The sequence below is a fragment of the Barbus barbus genome (assembly GCF_936440315.1).
Source record: "Barbus barbus genome assembly, chromosome: 15".
Lineage (NCBI taxonomy): Eukaryota > Metazoa > Chordata > Actinopteri > Cypriniformes > Cyprinidae > Barbus > Barbus barbus.
In genome coordinates, this window is record NC_136743.1 from 27,165,070 (window position 1) to 27,183,906 (window position 18,837).

Genomic DNA, 18,837 nt, shown 5'->3' on the forward strand with positions numbered 1-18,837 from the left:
TGGACTGCAGTCTTGAGAGGCTGTTGCACTCTTGAAATCCAAAGAAAATATGGACTTTGTTTCATGCCTCTTTCAATTTTTGCACTTTGAGGCACTTATGGACTCTTCTTTTTCATAAACTGTTGCTTTGTAAGTGAACTATTAAGTTCAGGACAACATATGGACTGTTAAAATGCTGAACTCTGGCACTACAAAATTTGTGTGAAAAACAAAAGAGACTGAACAACTCGTGTTAAAGAAAGATAATGTTGAGACGACATTTACTTTTGTAGGGCAGTGTGTGACAGAGTGAAAAATATATGCCTGTATAATATTTCAATAATTAGATAGAAAAGTTCATAAATCAGTAAAAATGAAAGTATTCTGTAGTCAGGATATGTTGAATGTGTTTAAAAATGTTTATAAAATGTGAGTAAGTTATCTAAATAATAATTTTGGTTAATCGGTGATCAATTAGTTTGTCACAATAAGGTGTGCAATCTATTAGTTAGGCCTTGCTGAACACTAGAGGGAGAGCTTGTGGTATTTCTCCATTACACATAAAGTCTGCGGTGGAGAATGTGTGAATCGTTGAGTGAATGTGCTTAATCTTCTCCCCTTTTTCAGGTATTCGTTTTAATTCTTTGTTAATATAGTGTGAGTTGATGGTAAATGATGTTTTAAGAGTGTGCAGATGTCATTACAATATCGATTGTGTTCTGATTAACATGTTTAAAAGTGCAATTAGTTCAGAGATGTGTAAGCTCTGAGCTCCAGTTTGAGTATTAATGGCACGAGGCACACATAATGGCGAGAGGCCACATGTTCAGTGATTAGCATTACATATAATATACATGCTGGTAATTAATGCTCAACTTTGTTTATTTGATGCTGTTTGTTTAATTTGCTGGAGAAATGTGACTATATTGAGAAAAATAACTGGAAATCGAATTAACAACTAGCTTTTGAGACATCTCTGCACTTTCAGATAAAATAATTCATAAAAGAGAGCATTTACATGTTGTTTAGAAGTGTTTGTGCTAGTTTATATCTATGTATCTGGTTAAAAAGACTAAGAAGTGATTTCCAGATATTTATCAAATCACTCTACTAATAGGGATGATTGATTGTAAAGGAGAAAAATTGCTAAAGAGCGTGCATTGTTAACAGCCATGTCCAAAATTATTGAATGTCTGTACAGTAAAGAAAAGGTCAATGTTGCGGTTTTGAAAAGTTGTTTATTGTTAACTATTAAAAAAAAGATTACATAAAGTCTGCGGTGGAGAAACGTCGTTGAGTGAACGTGCTTAATCTTCTCCCCTTTTTCAGGGGTATAACATTAACTGAATTATTATTCATCTTAAATGATTCAGATTGCTACATGGATATTTCAAGATAAAATATTTTCAAAGATCCTTGTGCTGCATTCTATATTCACACACATTACCCAAACATTTTGTTAAATACTTAATTTAATCAAGCAAATTCACATACATATTGACAAATATGAACAAAGAGAAACCAAGAACACAAAGAGCTCGCTAACGTTACAGCAATGCTGTTTTCAAAAAAACTAAACACACACACAAAACTTTTACAATCACACATGACAGTACAATACAAATTGTGATGTTAAAAATGAAATCGTGGTTCAGAACAACACAAACAAATCATAGAAAGATAAAAACACAACTATTTTCATACCGCTACAAGTCTCAAGCTAATTGTTTTGGTCTGGTTTCCGAGTCGGCCTACTACAGTGAAAAACTTTTCAACAACAAGCATGACAACTTTGTAAACATTTAACAACTAATATTTAAGCTAAATACATGTTTAGATATAAAAAAGATATACTACAATATTTCAAGGGACTGTGCTGTTGAATAGAGTAACTTCATGCCGCATTGTTTTAATAAAAGTGGATCAATTCTGAAGACAATCATGACAACACACAGCTGCTGTTGTGCGTGTTTCCCCAGGATCAAACCTTTTGGTCAGATGAATACCTAAAACATGTGTCTGTCTGCCAGTGCAGACCATCTAAAATGGTCAAAAACATGCACCTTTCAATGAATTAACTACATGACATCTGTGATTTATTTATTAAAGTCATGTTTATTATGTTCAAAGAAAATAGTGTTTCCACAACTTGTAATGTACAACTTTGTGTTTCTAAATGAAATATATGTGCATGTAACAGAGAAACAGTAAGATCGAGGGGCTTGTGGCTTTGTAGACAGACCAGAAACAGCTCTGCAGTACATCACAATCTCAGTTTAAATAATCTCTTGTAGAAGGACTATCCTTTTATTATCTTATAATGGTTTCCTGCAAACACTCGTGACATGATTGACCAGAATAGTCTTCATCTAAAAGTATAGAGTGGTATCAGCAAGTGGTAGGCCATCAAAATCAACATTAAAACTTTAACAATATATTTAGAAGAGAGGATTTCATTATTAGGTATTTGTTATACTGATACATATTTCTGTTATGCAAACATGTTTCCTGTATAAACGATTATGTCTATAAACTTTTCAAAGGGAATGTATAGTATAATGTTATGGTTTTCTGTATTCATATGATAATTTTCTTAGTGACTTGGACTCTTGAGTTTCATAGGGAGCACAAAAAAATTCCTTGATATTTTGTGTCTGTAGCCTTTTCAAGACTGTGTACAACATCAGACTTTATTGAATGCGTAGCTTTTTTTTACTTTTTTTTTTTAAGTGTAAAACAGCACTCCTTAATTTTCGTGTCGATACTTAATGGGGATCTCACATCAAGTAGATGGATAATTGTCCTAAAAAAGAAATTTTTCTTAATTTTCATTTTTTTCTATAAACACTGAATGCTGATGGCTCTCAGAGGGAAGGCCTCACCTACGGTACAGTCATAGTAATGACAGTCCAACAAACTAAATGTGAGCCGCGTCATCCATAATCCTGATCATCTGACTTAGTAAAATGTCAGTCACAATAGATCAAGAGGAGGATTTCTGTATTCTGTATGCATTATTGCAATTTTTCTCAAATGATGTATACACTTTTGCATTTCGTAATGATTTTTAGTCAGTTCGCTTTGTGTAAAGATAATTCCTATGTAAAGATTATGTTTGAATTCTTTCTATAACCTTTACAAAAGCGTGGAACATCATAGTTCTCAAAATATGTTTGCATTACATCAAACAAATATGACAGCATATGCACACATTGTAGATGCTTGCGTACACCAGAGATGTTGCTTTATTTGAGTCAAAGAAGATGGCGATAGTGACTGATAACATTCTTTAATGTTTAATGCCCTTGTGATGAAAAAGATTCTGTGGATAAAGATCTCAAGGGAAATAATTTGAAATGGTGGTTTGTCAAAATAATAAAAAGTTCAGTCAAATGTTCAGTAATTTTCTTAAATGAATAAGTATGTGCTCGTCATGCTCTCTTTCCCATGCAAGGATTAGCATGAACTTGCGGAGGAGTCTTAAAACAAATACAGACAAACAAACGAAATATGAATTGTGTAATCTGCTATCTGAGCAAGACGACTAAATCCAGTGGAGTAATACAAATATCATTTACAAATCTGCGTTTAATAAACTTTCACAATTATTGTTAAACAGATTTTCTGAATTCTATCTGCATTATAAACATTTTCTTGTCTTGCTATACTCTCTTTCTTAGTGATTTTGTCTCTTGAATGAACGAAAGGTTATGAATGAAATTTATCGATACTCTTTACAAGATTGTGGAAATTTTAACATGCTCAAACCTAAATGAATGTGCAGTTTTCAGTGCAATAGTTTGATTTGTTTCAGTTGTAATAGTTTTAAGGGTAAAACAGCAAGACTGTTGATGCTTCACGTGTTCGCACACTTAATTTCTTAATTTTCATTTATACCTATTAGGGGAAGTCGTGGCCTAATGATTAGAGAGTCGGACTCGTAACCCAAAGGTTGCGGGTTCGAGTCTCCGGTCCAGCAAGGATTGTAGTTGGGGGGAGTGAATAACCAATACTCTCTCCACCCTCAATACCACGACTGAAGTGAGACCATTGAGCAAGGCACCGAACCCCCAACTGCTCCCTGGGCGCCACAGCGTTGGCAGCCCAATGCTCCGGATGTATGTTCACTAATCTCTATTGAACATACTTGGCCACACACCACTTCCCTTTCCTGTTTCCCTTTCCTCCTTATGATGACAGCTCACAAAGAACCTAAAAACATACACAGTCCAACAAACAAATTGTGAACGGCCATCTGAAATCTTGATAATATGACTAAAACTAGTGGTTTACAAAAGATTGTGATTCTTAGATGCGACACATCCCTAACAAAATCTGTTGGCATGCAAAAATACTCATAAATGTTTTACACACACAGCTATTTACACACATAGTGTGAGAACTGTACATTGTATCACTTGCCATAGAAAATTCATTACCAGTTTATTAGGGTCAAAAAGAAATGCCGATAATAGTTGGAACATCCTTGTACATCTCTTTCATGCTGAAAACACAGACGCTGGTTCTTTAATCTTTTAGTAAAACATTTCAAATGACATGATACTTACAAAAGAGTCAAATATTCAAAATGTACAAGTTTTGTGGTCTAGGTGAGAAATTTACACCAATAAAGGTTTAATGAACATTAGAAAACGACATGTATTCCCTCTGGCTGTTAAACACCACGGGTAAATAATAACTCATTTGAAACGTAGGTCTGTCAAATGAGAAAAGTTCAGTCATTCATTTCATAAACTTTTCTGAAGTAAAAAATTATGTGTTTGTCACAAACACATCCAAAGAGTTTGAAAGAAATTAAAGAATAAAACTAAAGTTTAATTTAAAGACAATAGATAGCATGATTTGCTTTAGTGACACACGATGTGTTTAAAACTTTTTAAACATGTTTAAAATTGTAGGTGTAATCATTTTACTGAGAACCCAGATAGCACACGTATGTCTGCAAGATGTCTTTTAAAGATCTCTTGACCTGGAAAGCATCTGCTGTCTACAAACGTCTGGCAGACGTCTTTCAGATGTCAGTTTTACATGCATTCTAAATCATAAACATCTTAAAGACATCTAATCATCTAATAGACGTCTATTTGACATCTAAAAGGAAACGTCCTATAGATGTATTGCAGATTAGCAAACACCCTAAAAAATACGTCTTGCAGATGTAAATGCAGACATCAAATAGACGTCTCGGAGATGTACGTGTGCATAATACGTCTTGCAGATGTAAATGCAGACATCAAATAGACATCTCATAGCTGTACGTGTGCTATCAGGGATATATCTTTGATACCACACGTACATCTCAGAGACGTCTATTTGACATCTGCAAGACGTATTTTTAGGGTGTTTGCTCATCTGCAATACGTCTATAGGACGTTTCCTTTTAAATGTCAAACAGACGTCTATTAGATGTCTTTAAGATGTTTATGATTTAGAATGTATGTAAAACTGACTTCTGAAAGACAGACGTTTGTAGACAGCAGATGCTTTCCAGATCAAGAGATCTTTAACAGACATCTTGCAGACATACGTGTGCTATCTACCCTATAGTTGTAGAAAACATAGTACAGTATTGGCTGAAGTAATTTGTTTATATTACTATAGCTGTTATTTTACCACAGCAATAGAATTACCACAATAAATGAATTCAAGTACTTTAGTATGGTTCAAAAACACTATTTAGTATTAATTACGATAGTATTTTTTCATGTGGGGTTCATTGATTCAGCAAGTGATATTTCAGTGATATTTTGTGCACTGAACAAGGTACATTTCAGAAATCTGGACACCAAATAGGCTTTTCCACGAGCGTCTCCTTTAACATTACTTCAAACAAATACGGGAGTGTCCTTTATTACCCAAATGCACTCAGTCTCTGTGGTCGGGTCACTTCGAGACAACTTCTACCTGGTAGAAGGACCTGGTAAGACCGTCTTATGATCTTTATGCTGTAGAAGTTAGTTTTATATTGTCAGTCCTTATCACATTCAGCTTACCGACATTTGAGAGTCATAAGTAGGCTAATATGTACAAGTTAAAACACACTTTTAATTTGAATAAAAAATAAAATAAAATAAGAAAAATAAAGTTTGAAATTAAAAAACAAAAGTTAAAGGCAAAACGTATTTGGAGTGTGAATTTGAGAAGCACAGGCTTCAAATAGCTAAAAAATCACCGTAACACCACTTTAAAAAAATAATAATTCAGATGCTCAGGCAAGCAAAGTTAGTTTTGATAAAAAGTCCAGCATTATTTGTTTGCAGTTGCTACTTGGTTTGACGTGTGTGTATATATATATATGCAAATAATAATAAAATGCATTTTAAGTACGTAAGTGTCCAGATACTTTTGTGGCTAAGTTTTGAAATCTCAGCGTTCATGTTCCAGACACTTGAATTACCTTAAAACCCTAAGATTCACCAACTTTTTATTTTAAAAGGAGTGGACAGAGTATCATTCTCATTTTTTCCTAAAGAGTCAGATGAATACGGTGAACACTTGATTATGTTATGTGATGTTAAAATGATTCACGTTCAATGAGTTAATTGTTCTTAGCATTTACGAAATTTGTGTGCTATTTGTCAGTCAGACTAGATTCATGCAAACCAGGATGTTTCGAAATGAGGTACATTAGAAATAACCAACCAAGCTTGCTTAACCATTTAATTTGAATGAAACTCATCCAACACCACTGAAAGCAGAAGAACACTGCACTTTGTGTTGGATTTGTATGTAAAGGAGTAAAAAAGTATTTTCTCTATTTTTCCCAAATTAATTTTGTGTAATTTATTACATTTGTACAAATCTGGATGTTCTTGTAGAAGGCATGTCTGTGAGTGTTATAATGGGAGAACGTAAGAAGATAATTCAGTTCACCAAAAAATGAGACAGAATTTTTATTTTTGGGTGAACTATCCCTTTTAAATTACTTGCCAGGTTACGTTAATGTAAATAAAAAATAATTCAGGCGTCTTACTTTTTGATTGATTTCCTGGTCTCATGTTATTTCACTCACTGGTCATTCTTGTCCAGAGTAAGTCCACTGAAGTTGTCATGTATGTTTCTCTTACAGACTTTGACAATCACTGCGGAAGCACCTCATCAGTCTTTTGTCTTGACAAAGGCTTCAACATCAATGTCAGCTGAACAATCACAGTACCAGACTGTTTTTTTGTCTCATGTTGGAACCCAGACTTGGACATGGTTTGAAGGCTGCTATGACTCTAAACGAAACAGCTAAGAATCTCACAAATTGTAACGGGAGCCAAAGTTCAGACTCGCCATGATATTTTTCAAAATGCCTAGATTTAAAAAATACCAACTACGGCTAATAATAATAATATGCATTAGTGCCTTAATGCTCATGGCGTACTGGGAACAGATTGACAATAACATTGTAACCCATGTAATGTCTTTCTCGTACCGCTACCTTCTCAATAGCTTCACGTTCATTAACGCAAGCTTCAGAGTCAATCCCGAAGACGCTATCAAGTACAACAATCGCAGATACCTAATAAATCACGAGGGGAAGTGTGGTGAAAAGGACATTCTGCTCCTGCTCTTTGTGAAAAGCTCCTCTGAGAACTTTGAGAGAAGACAAGCCATTCGCTCTACTTGGGGAAACGAGACGTACATTGAGAGGAAGCTGGGTGCTACTGTAAAGGTGTTGTTCGCTCTTGGCCTCCATCCTGAACCAGAGCAAAGAAGACTACTTAAGATGAAACTGCTGTTTGAGGACCAAAGATATCACGACCTCATCCAGCAGGACTTCATGGACACCTTCCACAATCTTACTCTGAAGCTACTTTTGCAGCTTGGCTGGAAAGAAACCTACTGCCACCGTGCCCAGTTCCTCATGTCTGCAGACGACGACGTCTTCATTCACATTCCCAACTTAATTCACTTCTTGCAAGGGATTGGCCGCAGTAACGCCAAAGACCTTTGGATAGGAAGGGTGCACCGCGGTTCACCTCCCGTCCGAGACCAAGAGAACAAGTACTACGTGTCCCAAGACTTGTACCCGTGGTTGTCTTACCCAGATTACACCCCTGGATCTGGGTATGTCCTCTCCAGAGATGTGGCTACCAAAATCTATCAAGCTGCGCTCACCATAAATGCTTCCTTTCACATTGATGACGTCTTCCTCGGGATCTGCGCCAAAATGATAGATGTTGCTCCCAAGGACCATGCGTTCTTTTCAGGAGAGGGAAAAGCTCCTAATCACCCTTGTATCTACAACCAGATGATGACTTCTCATGGGCACATCAAAGACATTCGGGAAATGTGGAAGCGTGTAACAGAAGCTGAAGTTGGTCAGATACCTTCAGGACTGATTTGGAGGCTCTACTGCACTGTCGCAAAAGTGAGGCTCCTATGTGTACCGTTTCTGTCAAACTCTTACCCATGTAAGGCAGCTTTTTTTTGAATACGACAGTTATTAAAATTCAAAAGAATAAATTTTAAGAATTTTAATTCAGATTACTAAAATAATTTAGTACTGTTTTTCACAGGACAAGCAGGTTAGATTGGTAAGGAATTCAGTGGTGTGTTCAGAGAAATAAAAAGTGACAAATGACTTTCTGAAGAAAGGTAAATTTGATTATTGTCCTGTGAGTGATTGCACATATACATTACCTGGCCAAGAGTATGTGGACACCCTCTACTAATAAAGTGCTGCGGTGAAATTTTTGTTGGCCAACCTGAAAGCTGATCACCCTGGGGTGCGTTTGCCAAAAGCAACTATGGTCGTTGGTAACAAGATTCATCGCTCGGTGGAACTTGTGACCATAGTTAGCTAACAGTGCTTTTGGGAAATGCACCCCTGGTTCAATCAACAAAAACACAATAGCATTTTCTATTGGCTTTTTGCTAAAATAAGAGCAAATGGGAAGTGATCATTCAACAGCTATCCCTGCATTAAAAATCACCAAATTTAAATCAGGTCGGCGACATTCAAGGGCATCTCCTCAACAGTTGTGTTGTAAAATGTCTCAATGTCTCGAAGAATCCTTTTGTCTTCTTCAGTAACGAAGTTAATGGCTACACCTTTTCTGCCAAACCGACCTCCACGGCCAATCCTGAGAAATGACAATTATAGCGAAATAATCAACATTAAAATATGAATCGTTAAATGCAGTGTCGACACCTGAAAGTTTTACTCACCTATGGATATAGTTCTCACGATTTGTGGGCAAGTCATAGTTGATGACAAGTGAAACTTGTTGCACATCAATCCCACGAGCCTGAGGATACAGGGACATCAGGGTCAGTAATGCTAAAGATGCACAACTCAAAATGACTTTGTCCAGAATCAATCTGAAAGTTTTTATTCAGGCTATTCACTTTTTCATGGATATTACTAGTATACAAAAGTTTTCTCAGAGGACTAGAAACTATTTAAATAAAATCTCACTCAAAATCTGTCAATTTACCCGTACAGGTAGAAACACAATTCATGAACATTTAATGAGCAACTTCGTGTTCTTCTTACAACTTAAAATAACTTTAATGTATATCATAGTTTTATGGCCATTTGTCCCAAAGCCTTTCAGAAATTCTAAAAACAGAAGCCCTACTCACCAATAAATCTGTGGTTATGAGCACTCTGCTAGAGCCAGACCTGAACTCTCTCATGATTATGTCTCGCTCCTTCTGATCCATGTCTCCATGCTGAAAAAAAGAGAGACTGCTTTAACCAATGCAAGTCATCACAAACTTCACACTGGTTTAGAAACTCTGGACAAGTACGATCAGTTATGTTTAGAAACAAATCTCTCCATGAGAAGTCAGTCCCGAAAGATGGTAGACCATCATTTCATACTTTATCCAGCATTAAACATCATAATGTGCAATCTGTCTTGTAGATCAATTCCTAGCCTTCCATTAACTATTAAAACATTTTTCATGTTTCATCCATTAACATGTGTATGTTTATCAACTTACCAGAGCAGACACGGTGAAATCTCTAGCATGCATCTTTTCAGTCAGCCAGTCAACCTTTCTTCTCGTGTTCAAGAAGATAACAGCCTGGGTGATTGTAAGGGTCTCGTAGAGGTCACACAGCGTGTCCAACTTCCACTCCTACAAGATGAGTTATAAATTAGCATTAACAGAGAATCACCACAAGGTGTCATCCTACATCAACATCCTGATTTCATAATATGTATGGCACAAAATCTCGAGACCTTGGACACGGACAAGAAAGAGGTCCGTCCTAGACTAATTTCCGACCGTGTGCTTTTACTCTTCCTCCTTTTGAGATTTAACCAGTACTAGCATGAACACCAGAGCAAGACCAGAAGACCTTTGAGCTGGTGATTTTAGCATGGTGCTTTTAAAAGAATGAATGAATGATGCATTTATATAGCGCTTTATTGTGTATTGCTGTACACCCAAAGCGCTTTACAATCATGTGGGGGGGGTCTCTCCTCAACCACCACCAGTGTGCAGCATCCACTTGGATGATGCGACGGCAGCCACAGGACAACGGCGCCAGTGCGCTCACCACACACCAGCTACAGGTGGAGAGGAGAGAGAGTCATTGAGCCAATCAAGTGTATAGGGATTATTAGGAGGCCATGATAGACAAGGGCCAGTGGAGGGAATTTGGCCAGGACACCGGGGTTACACCCCTACTCTTTACGAGAAGTGCCATGGGATTTTTAATGACCACAGAGAGTCAGGACCTCGGTTTAACGTCTCATCCGAAAGACGGTGCTTTTTTTTGACAGTATAGTGTCCCCGTCACTATACCGGGGCGTTAGGACCCACACAGACCGCAGGGTGAGCACCCCCTGCTGGCCTCACTAACACCTCTTCCAACAGCAACCTAGTTTTCACCGGAGGTCTCCCATCCAGGTACTGACCAGGCTCAGCCCTGCTTAGCTTCAGTGGGCAACCGGTCTTGGGCTGCAGGGTGATATGGCTGTGGCCTTAAGAAAAGAAGGGACATGAGATATTAAAGAGAGACAACCGGTTCCTCACCTCTCGTTCTACATTGATGTAAAACTGCTTAATACCCTCCAGAGTCAGCTCCTCCTTTTTCACCAGGATGCGAACAGGTTCACGCATGAACTTGGTGGTCACCTCCAGCACATCAGCAGGCATGGTGGCCGAAAGCAGCACAACCTGGCAACAAACGACACTGTGAAGAGCATGAACAAAAACAATTCAATTCTGCGTCAATTCTGAAAACACTAGTGAAGGATTCTGCATTTAATATAACTGGTAATAGGGAAGATTTATCAGCATAACTGAGGAAAATAAACTAAGTACTTGATTTGTCACGTCTTGCTTTTAATGACAGCAGCACCTGAGCTGCACGAACTCAGCTGTGTTCTTCAGCATGACTCGATGCACAAGGTTCTCATTAAATAATTTTCAATGAAAGCGAGAGCATTTGACTGAAAGAGTCACAAATTTGACGAGTTAACTGGAAACGGCACAGAATGTCTCCAGTTTTGCGCAACTTGATTTTACTTTTTAATTTTTTTGAAAGTTTAATGTCAGATTTTTAATATGGTATTCAAGACTTCTACCAGTTGGAAATGTATTGATGCTCTGGACCTTGAAACATAAGCCACTGGACATTAAGAAAGAGGTCTGACTAAGTTTCATTTCCGGTGCAGTGCTATTGCTCTTCTTCCACATGATACTCTGCTAGCATTATTGCATAAACCAGGAGAACCTAGAATATGCCATTTTAGCACAGTTCTTTTGAGCGGAAGACACCTCCATTGAGAGTCTGGTATCAAGACATAACTTACTTGGATGTTTGTGCTCAACTTCTGGAAAATCTCATAGATTTGATCCTTGAACCCACGACTCAGCATTTCATCGGCCTCATCAAGAACAAACATCTTGATCCATTTGGGGGCTGTAAAAAAATGAAAACTTAAAGTAATGCAAACCCTTACTAAACTGTTAAAACATGGTGGTCAAATGTATGATCAGTAAAGTTGTAAATTTCTCCATAACAGGTCAGTCCCGAAAGATGATACCATCATGTCATACTGCATCTCACCTGGGCATGCCTGTTTTAGTCTAATTTATTTGCATTCACTACTTACACAGGTATCTCCTGTTCAGCATATCAAACACACGGCCTGGCGTGCCAACGACGATGTGTGGAGCCTCCGCCTGGAGTTTTTGCATTTCGTTTCACACGTTGGTGCCTCCAATGCAGGCATGGCAAGAAGCGCCCATGTAGTCACCCAAGGCCAGGATAACCTTCTGAATCTAGAGAGCAGAGAGAGAGAGAAGGAAAAAAACTAAAAAATCTTAAAAAGAATACTTTGACCATCAAAGATCAGTACTTGAGGAAATACTGTGCACTAATAAAGCCATATATCGGACGAGTATGACCAGTTGAAAAGGTTATCTCCATAACAAGACAGTCCCAAAAACAGTATACCATCTCTCACTTTTGTCCACAGTTCCATTTTGCTACAAATCAACCGGCAGTCCAACAATCAAACCATTAACTAAAATCTAATTTCCAACCACTTACAGTGAACACTCTTGTACTCAAGTAAATTATTCTGGCTGAAGCACTAGCTAATTACTTCCTGCCAAAAAAAAATAATACAAATTGAAATTACATCCATATTTAATGACTGATGGAGCAGGAAGAACAGCAAAAGAATACCTTGAATCGGGCTACTGCCAGAATATGCTGCCTTGGTCTGAGACACTAAGTTTATGGTGACCTCAGGTACAGCATACCTGCTGAGCGAGCTCTCGGGTTGGTGCCAGGACCAGAGCCTGAGTCTCTTTCTGCTCAATCTCCAACTGCTGCAGGATGGAAATGGCAAATGTGGCCGTTTTACCAGTGCCTGACTGGGCTTGAGCGATAACATCATATCCTATGGAGGAATAAAAGAGCAATTCACCCTAATGCACAACACACGCTATCAGGTTAAAATGATAATAATAATAATCTTGTTTACTGAAAAAGCATGTGAAGCAAACGTTAAATGTAACTGAACTTGTTTGTACCTTTTATGCAAGGGATTATAGCTCTCTGCTGGATTGCCGAGGGTTTCTCAAAACCATAAGCATAAATTCCACGAAGGAGAGTTTCCTTCAGGTTCATGTCATCGAAATTGTCCGTAATCTCGTTCCAGTTGCTCTGTAAAATAATGCGTATGAGATCTCACTTAATACACTCAGCTCATCAAGTACAGACAATATCCTTACTGTAAGCTAATGGGACGGGGTAATATGCTGCCTTCAAAAACACATCAAACAATGAGTACACATGAAAAGCACTGTAATATTGTAATTTTCAATAAGCACCTTTGTTCTATATTGGGGCATGTCAATTGGTCAAGTTCTGAATGGGAGCAAACAGGGCTTTTGCTGCCTTCACATGTTCTTAAACTTCCTACTTCTGAATTCACAATTAGAAGTCACTGCATTCAACTTTTTATTTGAAGAGAACAAGAATCATAGGACACCGGTGTGGCGGGTTGCATAAAATGCTTAAAGTAGATTTATAAATTAGTCATTTAATTTTCTTCTAAACGACTGGTCATTATTTCACATACATAATGTAAATTGGTCTAATTTGAATCTGAAAAAAAAAAAAACAAGTATGACCCACTATCTGTTAGACAAGGGTGGGGGGGGTCTTAAGACAAAGGCTGAGTTAATGCACCTGGCTCGTTCGCTTTTGCTTATTTCCAGGGAGTATTAATTACGATAGTATTTTTTCATGTGGGGTTCATTGATTCAGCAAGTGATATTTCAGTGATATTTTGTGCACTGAACAAGGTACATTTCAGAAATCTGGTCACCAAATAGGCTTTTCCACGAGCGTCTCCTTTAACATTACTTCAAACAAATACGGGAGTGTCCTTTATTACCCAAATGCACTCAGTCTCTGTGGTCGGGTCACTTCGAGACAACTTCTACCTGGTAGAAGGACCTGGTAAGACCGTCTTATGATCTTTATGCTGTAGAAGTTAGTTTTATATTGTCAGTCCTTATCACATTCAGCTTACCGACATTTGAGAGTCATAAGTAGGCTAATATGTACAAGTTAAAACACACTTTTAATTTGAATAAAAAATAAAATAAAATAAGAAAAATAAAGTTTGAAATTAAAAAACAAAAGTTAAAGGCAAAACGTATTTGGAGTGTGAACTTGAGAAGCACAGGCTTCAAATAGCTAAAAAAATCACCGTAACACCACTTTAAAAAAATTATAATTCAGATGCTCAGGCAAGCAAAGTTAGTTTTGATAAAAAGTCCAGCATTATTTGTTTGCAGTTGCTACTTGGTTTAACGTGTATATATACAGGTCCTTCTCAAAAAATTAGCATATTGTGATAAAGTTCATTATTTTCTGTAATGTACTGATAAACATTAGACTTTCATATATTTTAGATTCATTACAACACAACTGAAGTAGTTCAAGCCTTTTATTGTTTTAATATTGATGATTTTGGCATACAGCTCATGAAAACCCAAAATTCCTATCTCAAAAAATTAGCATATTTCATCCGACCAATAAAAGAAAAGTGTTTTTAATACAAAAAAAAGTCAACCTTCAAATAATTATGTTCAGTTATGCACTCAATACTTGGTCGGGAATCCTTTTGCAGAAATGACTGCTTCAATGCGGCGTGGCATGGAGGCAATCATCCTGTGGCACTGCTGAGGTGTTATGGAGGCCCAGGATGCTTCGATAGCGGCCTTAAGCTCATCCAGAGTGTTGGGTCTTGCGTCTCTCAACTTTCTCTTCACAATATCCCACAGATTCTCTATGGGGTTCAGGTCAGGAGAGTTGGCAGGCCAATTGAGCACAGTAATACCATGGTCAGTAAACCATTTACCAGTGGTTTTGGCACTGTGAGCAGGTGCCAGGTCGTGCTGAAAAATGAAATCTTCATCTCCATAAAGCTTTTCAGCAGATGGAAGCATAAAGTGCTCCAAAATCTCCTGATAGCTAGCTGCATTGACCCTGCCCTTGATAAAACACAGTGGACCAACACCAGCATCACTGACTGTGGGTACTTGACACTGGACTTCAGGCATTTTGGCATTTCCCTCTCCCCAGTCTTCCTCCAGACTCTGGCACCTTGATTTCCGAATGACATGCAAAATTTGCTTTCATCCGAAAAAAGTACTTTGGACCACTGAGCAACAGTCCAGTGCTGCTTCTCTGTAGCCCAGGTCAGGCGCTTCTGCCGCTGTTTCTGGTTGAAAAGTGGCTTGACCTGGGGAATGCGGCACCTGTAGGCCATTTCCTGCACACGCCTGTACACGGTGGCTCTGGATGTTTCTACTCCAGACTCAGTCCACTGCTTCCGCAGGTCCCCCAAGGTCTGGAATCGGTCCTTCTCCACAATCTTCCTCAGGGTCCGGTCACCTCTTCTCGTTGTGCTGCGTTTTCTGCCACACTTTTTCCTTCCCACAGACTTCCCACTGAGGTGCCTTGATACAGCACTCTGGGAACAGCCTATTCGTTCAGAAATTTCTTTCTGTGTCTTACCCTCTTGCTTGAGGGTGTCAATGATGGCCTTCTGGACAGCAGTCAGGTCGGCAGTCTTACCCATGATTGCGGTTTTGAGTAATGAACCAGGCTGGGAGTTTTTAAAAGCCTCAGGAATCTTTTGCAGGTGTTTAGAGTTAATTAGTTGATTCAGATGATTAGGTTAATAGCTCGTTTAGAGAACCTTTTCATGATATGCTAATTTTTTGAGATAGGAATTTTGGGTTTTCATGAGCTGTATGCCAAAATCATCCATATTAAAACAATAAAAGGCTTGAACTACTTCAGTTGTGTTGTAATGAATCTAAAATATATGAAAGTCTAATGTTTATCAGTACATTACAGAAAATAATGAACTTTATCACAATATGCTAATTTTTTGAGAAGGACTTGTATATATATATGCAAATAATAATAAAATGCATTTTAAAGTACGTAAGTGTCCAGATACTTTTGTGGCTAAGTTTTGAAATCTCAGCGTTCATGTTCCAGACACTTGAATTACCTTAAAACCCTAAGGTTTACCAACTTTTTTTTTTAAAAGGAGTGGACAGAGTATCATTCTCATTTTTTCCTGAGTCAAATGAATACTGGTAAAACTTAATTATATTATGTTATGTTAAAATGATTCAAGTTCAATGAGTTAATTGTTCTTAGCATTTACGAAATTTGTGTGCTATTTGTCAGATTCCCATTTGTCATTAAAAGAAATTATGATTTTGACATCGTTTACATATTTTCATGTCGTTTCAACCCTTCGTGACTAACTTTCTTCAGTGAAATAACAAAATATTTTTTAAAGAATGTTTCTTGTCAACATGAGGATAACTAAATCATGATATTATTGGGAGAACTATTCCATTTTTAGGTTAACATCTGTTTCTCTGTTGCCCTGTCAAGTGTATCCTGAAGTCTTTCAGTGATTTCATTGGGTTTCCACAAAGAAAACAGAGACCCTCAGGCCTGTTTTCTCTTCAAATTTGCATTTGCATTGCAGTACTTTAGATGTGAGGATATCCCACATTTTCTTAGAAAAATAAGTTGTAGTTGTGTGTAAAACAGATTATGTAGATTAAATAAGTTCTAAAAAACTGAAAGATCATTCTCACGATTCACCATTCAAAATAAAATTTCCTATATATATATATATAGAATGGATAAATGAGTTTTGAATTGTGAATCATGAGAATGACCTTTCAGTGTAGTAGAGGTTATTTTTGTATATCTTGGCAAGATTTACTAGCTTAAATGAAATCTTGTTTGACAGTTGGACAGACTAGATTCATGCAAACCAGGACGTTTCGAAATGAGGTACATTATAAATAACCAACCAAGTTTGCTTAACCATTTAATTTGAATGAAACTCATCCAACACCACTGAAAGCAGAAGAACACTGCACTTTGTGTTGGATTTGTATGTAAAGGAATAAAAAAAGTATTTTCTCTCTTTTTCCCAAATTAATTTTGTATAATTTATTACATTTGCACAAATCTGGATGTTCTTGTAGAAGGCATGTCTGTGAGTGTTATAATGGGAGAACGTAAGAAGATAATTCAGTTCACCAAAAAATGAGACAGAATTTTTATTTTTGGGTGAACTATCCCTTTTAAATGACTTGCCAGGTTACGTTAATGTAAATAAAAAATAATTCAGGCGTCTTACTTTTTGATTGATTTCCTGGTCTCATGTTATTTCACTCACTGGTCATTCTTGTACAGAGTAAGTCCACTGAAGTTGTCATGTATGTTTCTCTTACAGACTTTGACAATCACTGCGGAAGCACCTCATCAGTCTTTTGTCTTGACAAAGGCTTCAACATCAATGTCAGCTGAACAATCACAGTAACAGACTGTTTTTTTGTCTCATATTGGAACCCAGACTTGGACATGGTTTGAAGGCTGCTATGACTCTAAACGAAACAGCTAAGAATCTCACAAATTGTAACGGGAGCCAAAGTTCAGACTCGCCATGATATTTTTCAAAATGCCTAGATTTAAAAAATACCAACTACGGCTAATAATAATAATATGCTTTAGTGCCTTAATGCTCATGGCGTACTGGGAACAGATTGACAATAACATTGTAACCCATGTAATGTCTTTCTCGTACCGCTACCTTCTCAATAGCTTCACGTTCATTAACGCAAGCTTCAGAGTCAATCCCGAAGACGCTATCAAGTACAACAATCGCAGATACCTAATAAACCACGAGGGGAAGTGTGGTGAAAAGGACATTCTGCTCCTGCTCTTTGTGAAAAGCTCCTCGGAGAACTTTGAGAGAAGACAAGCCATTCGCTCTACTTGGGGAAACGAGACATACATTGAAAGGAAGCTGGGTGCTACTGTAAAGGTGTTGTTCGCTCTTGACCTCCATCCTGAACCAGAGCAAAGAAGACTACTTAAGATGAAACTGCTGTTTGAGGACCAAAGATATCACGACCTCATCCAGCAGGACTTCATGGACACTTTCCACAATCTTACTCTGAAGCTACTTTTGCAGCTTGGCTGGAAAGAAACCTACTGCCACCGTGCCCAGTTCCTCATGTCTGCAGACGACGACGTCTTCGTTCACATTCCCAGCTTAATTCACTTCTTGCAAGGGATTGGCCACAGTAACGCCAAAGACCTTTGGATAGGAAGGGTGCACCGCGGTTCACCTCCCGTCCGAGACCAAGAGAGCAAGTACTATGTGTCCCAAGACTTGTACCCGTGGTTGTCTTACCCAGATTACACCCCTGGATCTGGGTATGTCCTCTCCAGAGATGTGGCTACCAAAATCTATCAAGCTGCGCTCACCATAAATGCTTCCTTTCACATTGATGACGTCTTCCTCGGGATCTGCGCCAAAATGATAGACGTTGCTCCCAAGGACCATGCGTTCTTTTCAGGAGAGGGAAAAGCTCCTCATCACCCTTGTATCTACAACCAGATGATGACTTCTCATGGGCACATCAGAGACATTCGGGAAATGTGGAAGCGTGTAACAGAAGCTGAAGTTGGTCAGATACCTTCAGGACTGATTTGGAGGCTCTACTGCACTGTCGCAAAAGTGAGGCTCCTATGTGTACCGTTTCTGTCAAACTCTTACCCATGTAAGGCAGCTTTTTTTTTAATACGACAGTTATTAAAATTCAAAAGAACTCTCAGATTACTAAAATAATTTAGTACTGTTTTTCACAGGACAAGCAGGTTAGATTGGTAAGGAATTCAGTGGTGTGTTCGGAGAAATAAAAAGTGACAAATGACTTTCTGAAGAAAGGTAAATTTGATTATTGTCCTGTGAGTGATTGCACATATACATTACCTGGCCAAGAGTATATGGACACCCTCTACTAATAAAGTGC

The 18,837-nt window shown here is 37.9% G+C and overlaps 3 protein-coding genes across 3 annotated transcripts; 2 read left to right on the top strand and 1 right to left on the bottom strand.

Moving 5' to 3' along the window:
• The first annotated feature begins 535 nt into the window (after positions 1 to 535).
• LOC306881278 (lactosylceramide 1,3-N-acetyl-beta-D-glucosaminyltransferase B-like) lies at positions 536 to 18,761 on the top strand. Its single transcript, XM_079435288.1, has 3 exons — positions 536 to 606; positions 7,070 to 8,359; positions 17,253 to 18,761. Exons 2-3 carry the CDS (start codon positions 7,280 to 7,282, stop codon positions 17,337 to 17,339), a joined length of 1,167 nt encoding a protein of 388 aa, XP_079291414.1. The 5' UTR covers positions 536 to 606; positions 7,070 to 7,279; the 3' UTR covers positions 17,340 to 18,761.
• LOC306880912 (eukaryotic initiation factor 4A-II-like) lies at positions 8,930 to 14,006 on the bottom strand (the record flags this gene model as incomplete). The annotated part of the gene is given in 11 exon segments (XM_079434718.1): positions 8,930 to 9,074; positions 9,160 to 9,239; positions 9,577 to 9,666; positions 9,940 to 10,077; positions 10,981 to 11,124; positions 11,763 to 11,872; positions 12,066 to 12,156; positions 12,160 to 12,234; positions 12,721 to 12,860; positions 12,994 to 13,126; positions 14,001 to 14,006. Coding segments are annotated over 11 exon segments (1,152 nt in total).
• On the top strand, positions 17,463 to 18,653 carry LOC306881597 (lactosylceramide 1,3-N-acetyl-beta-D-glucosaminyltransferase B-like; the record flags this gene model as incomplete). Its single annotated transcript, XM_079435770.1, has 1 exon — positions 17,463 to 18,653. The coding sequence occupies one exon, from the start codon at positions 17,463 to 17,465 to the stop codon at positions 18,651 to 18,653; it is 1,191 nt and encodes a 396-aa protein (XP_079291896.1).
• Positions 18,762 to 18,837: the final 76 nt, after the last annotated feature.

Excerpts from the sequence above, each read along its gene's own strand:
- LOC306881278 (XM_079435288.1), top strand. The coding sequence starts at position 7,280 with ATGATATTTTTCAAAATGCCTAGATTTAAAAAATACCAACTACGGCTA. Across the intron at positions 8,360-17,252 it reads TCTACTGCACTGTCGCAAAA|ACTTTGACAATCACTGCGGA; the intron begins GTGAGGCTCCTA and ends TTTCTCTTACAG.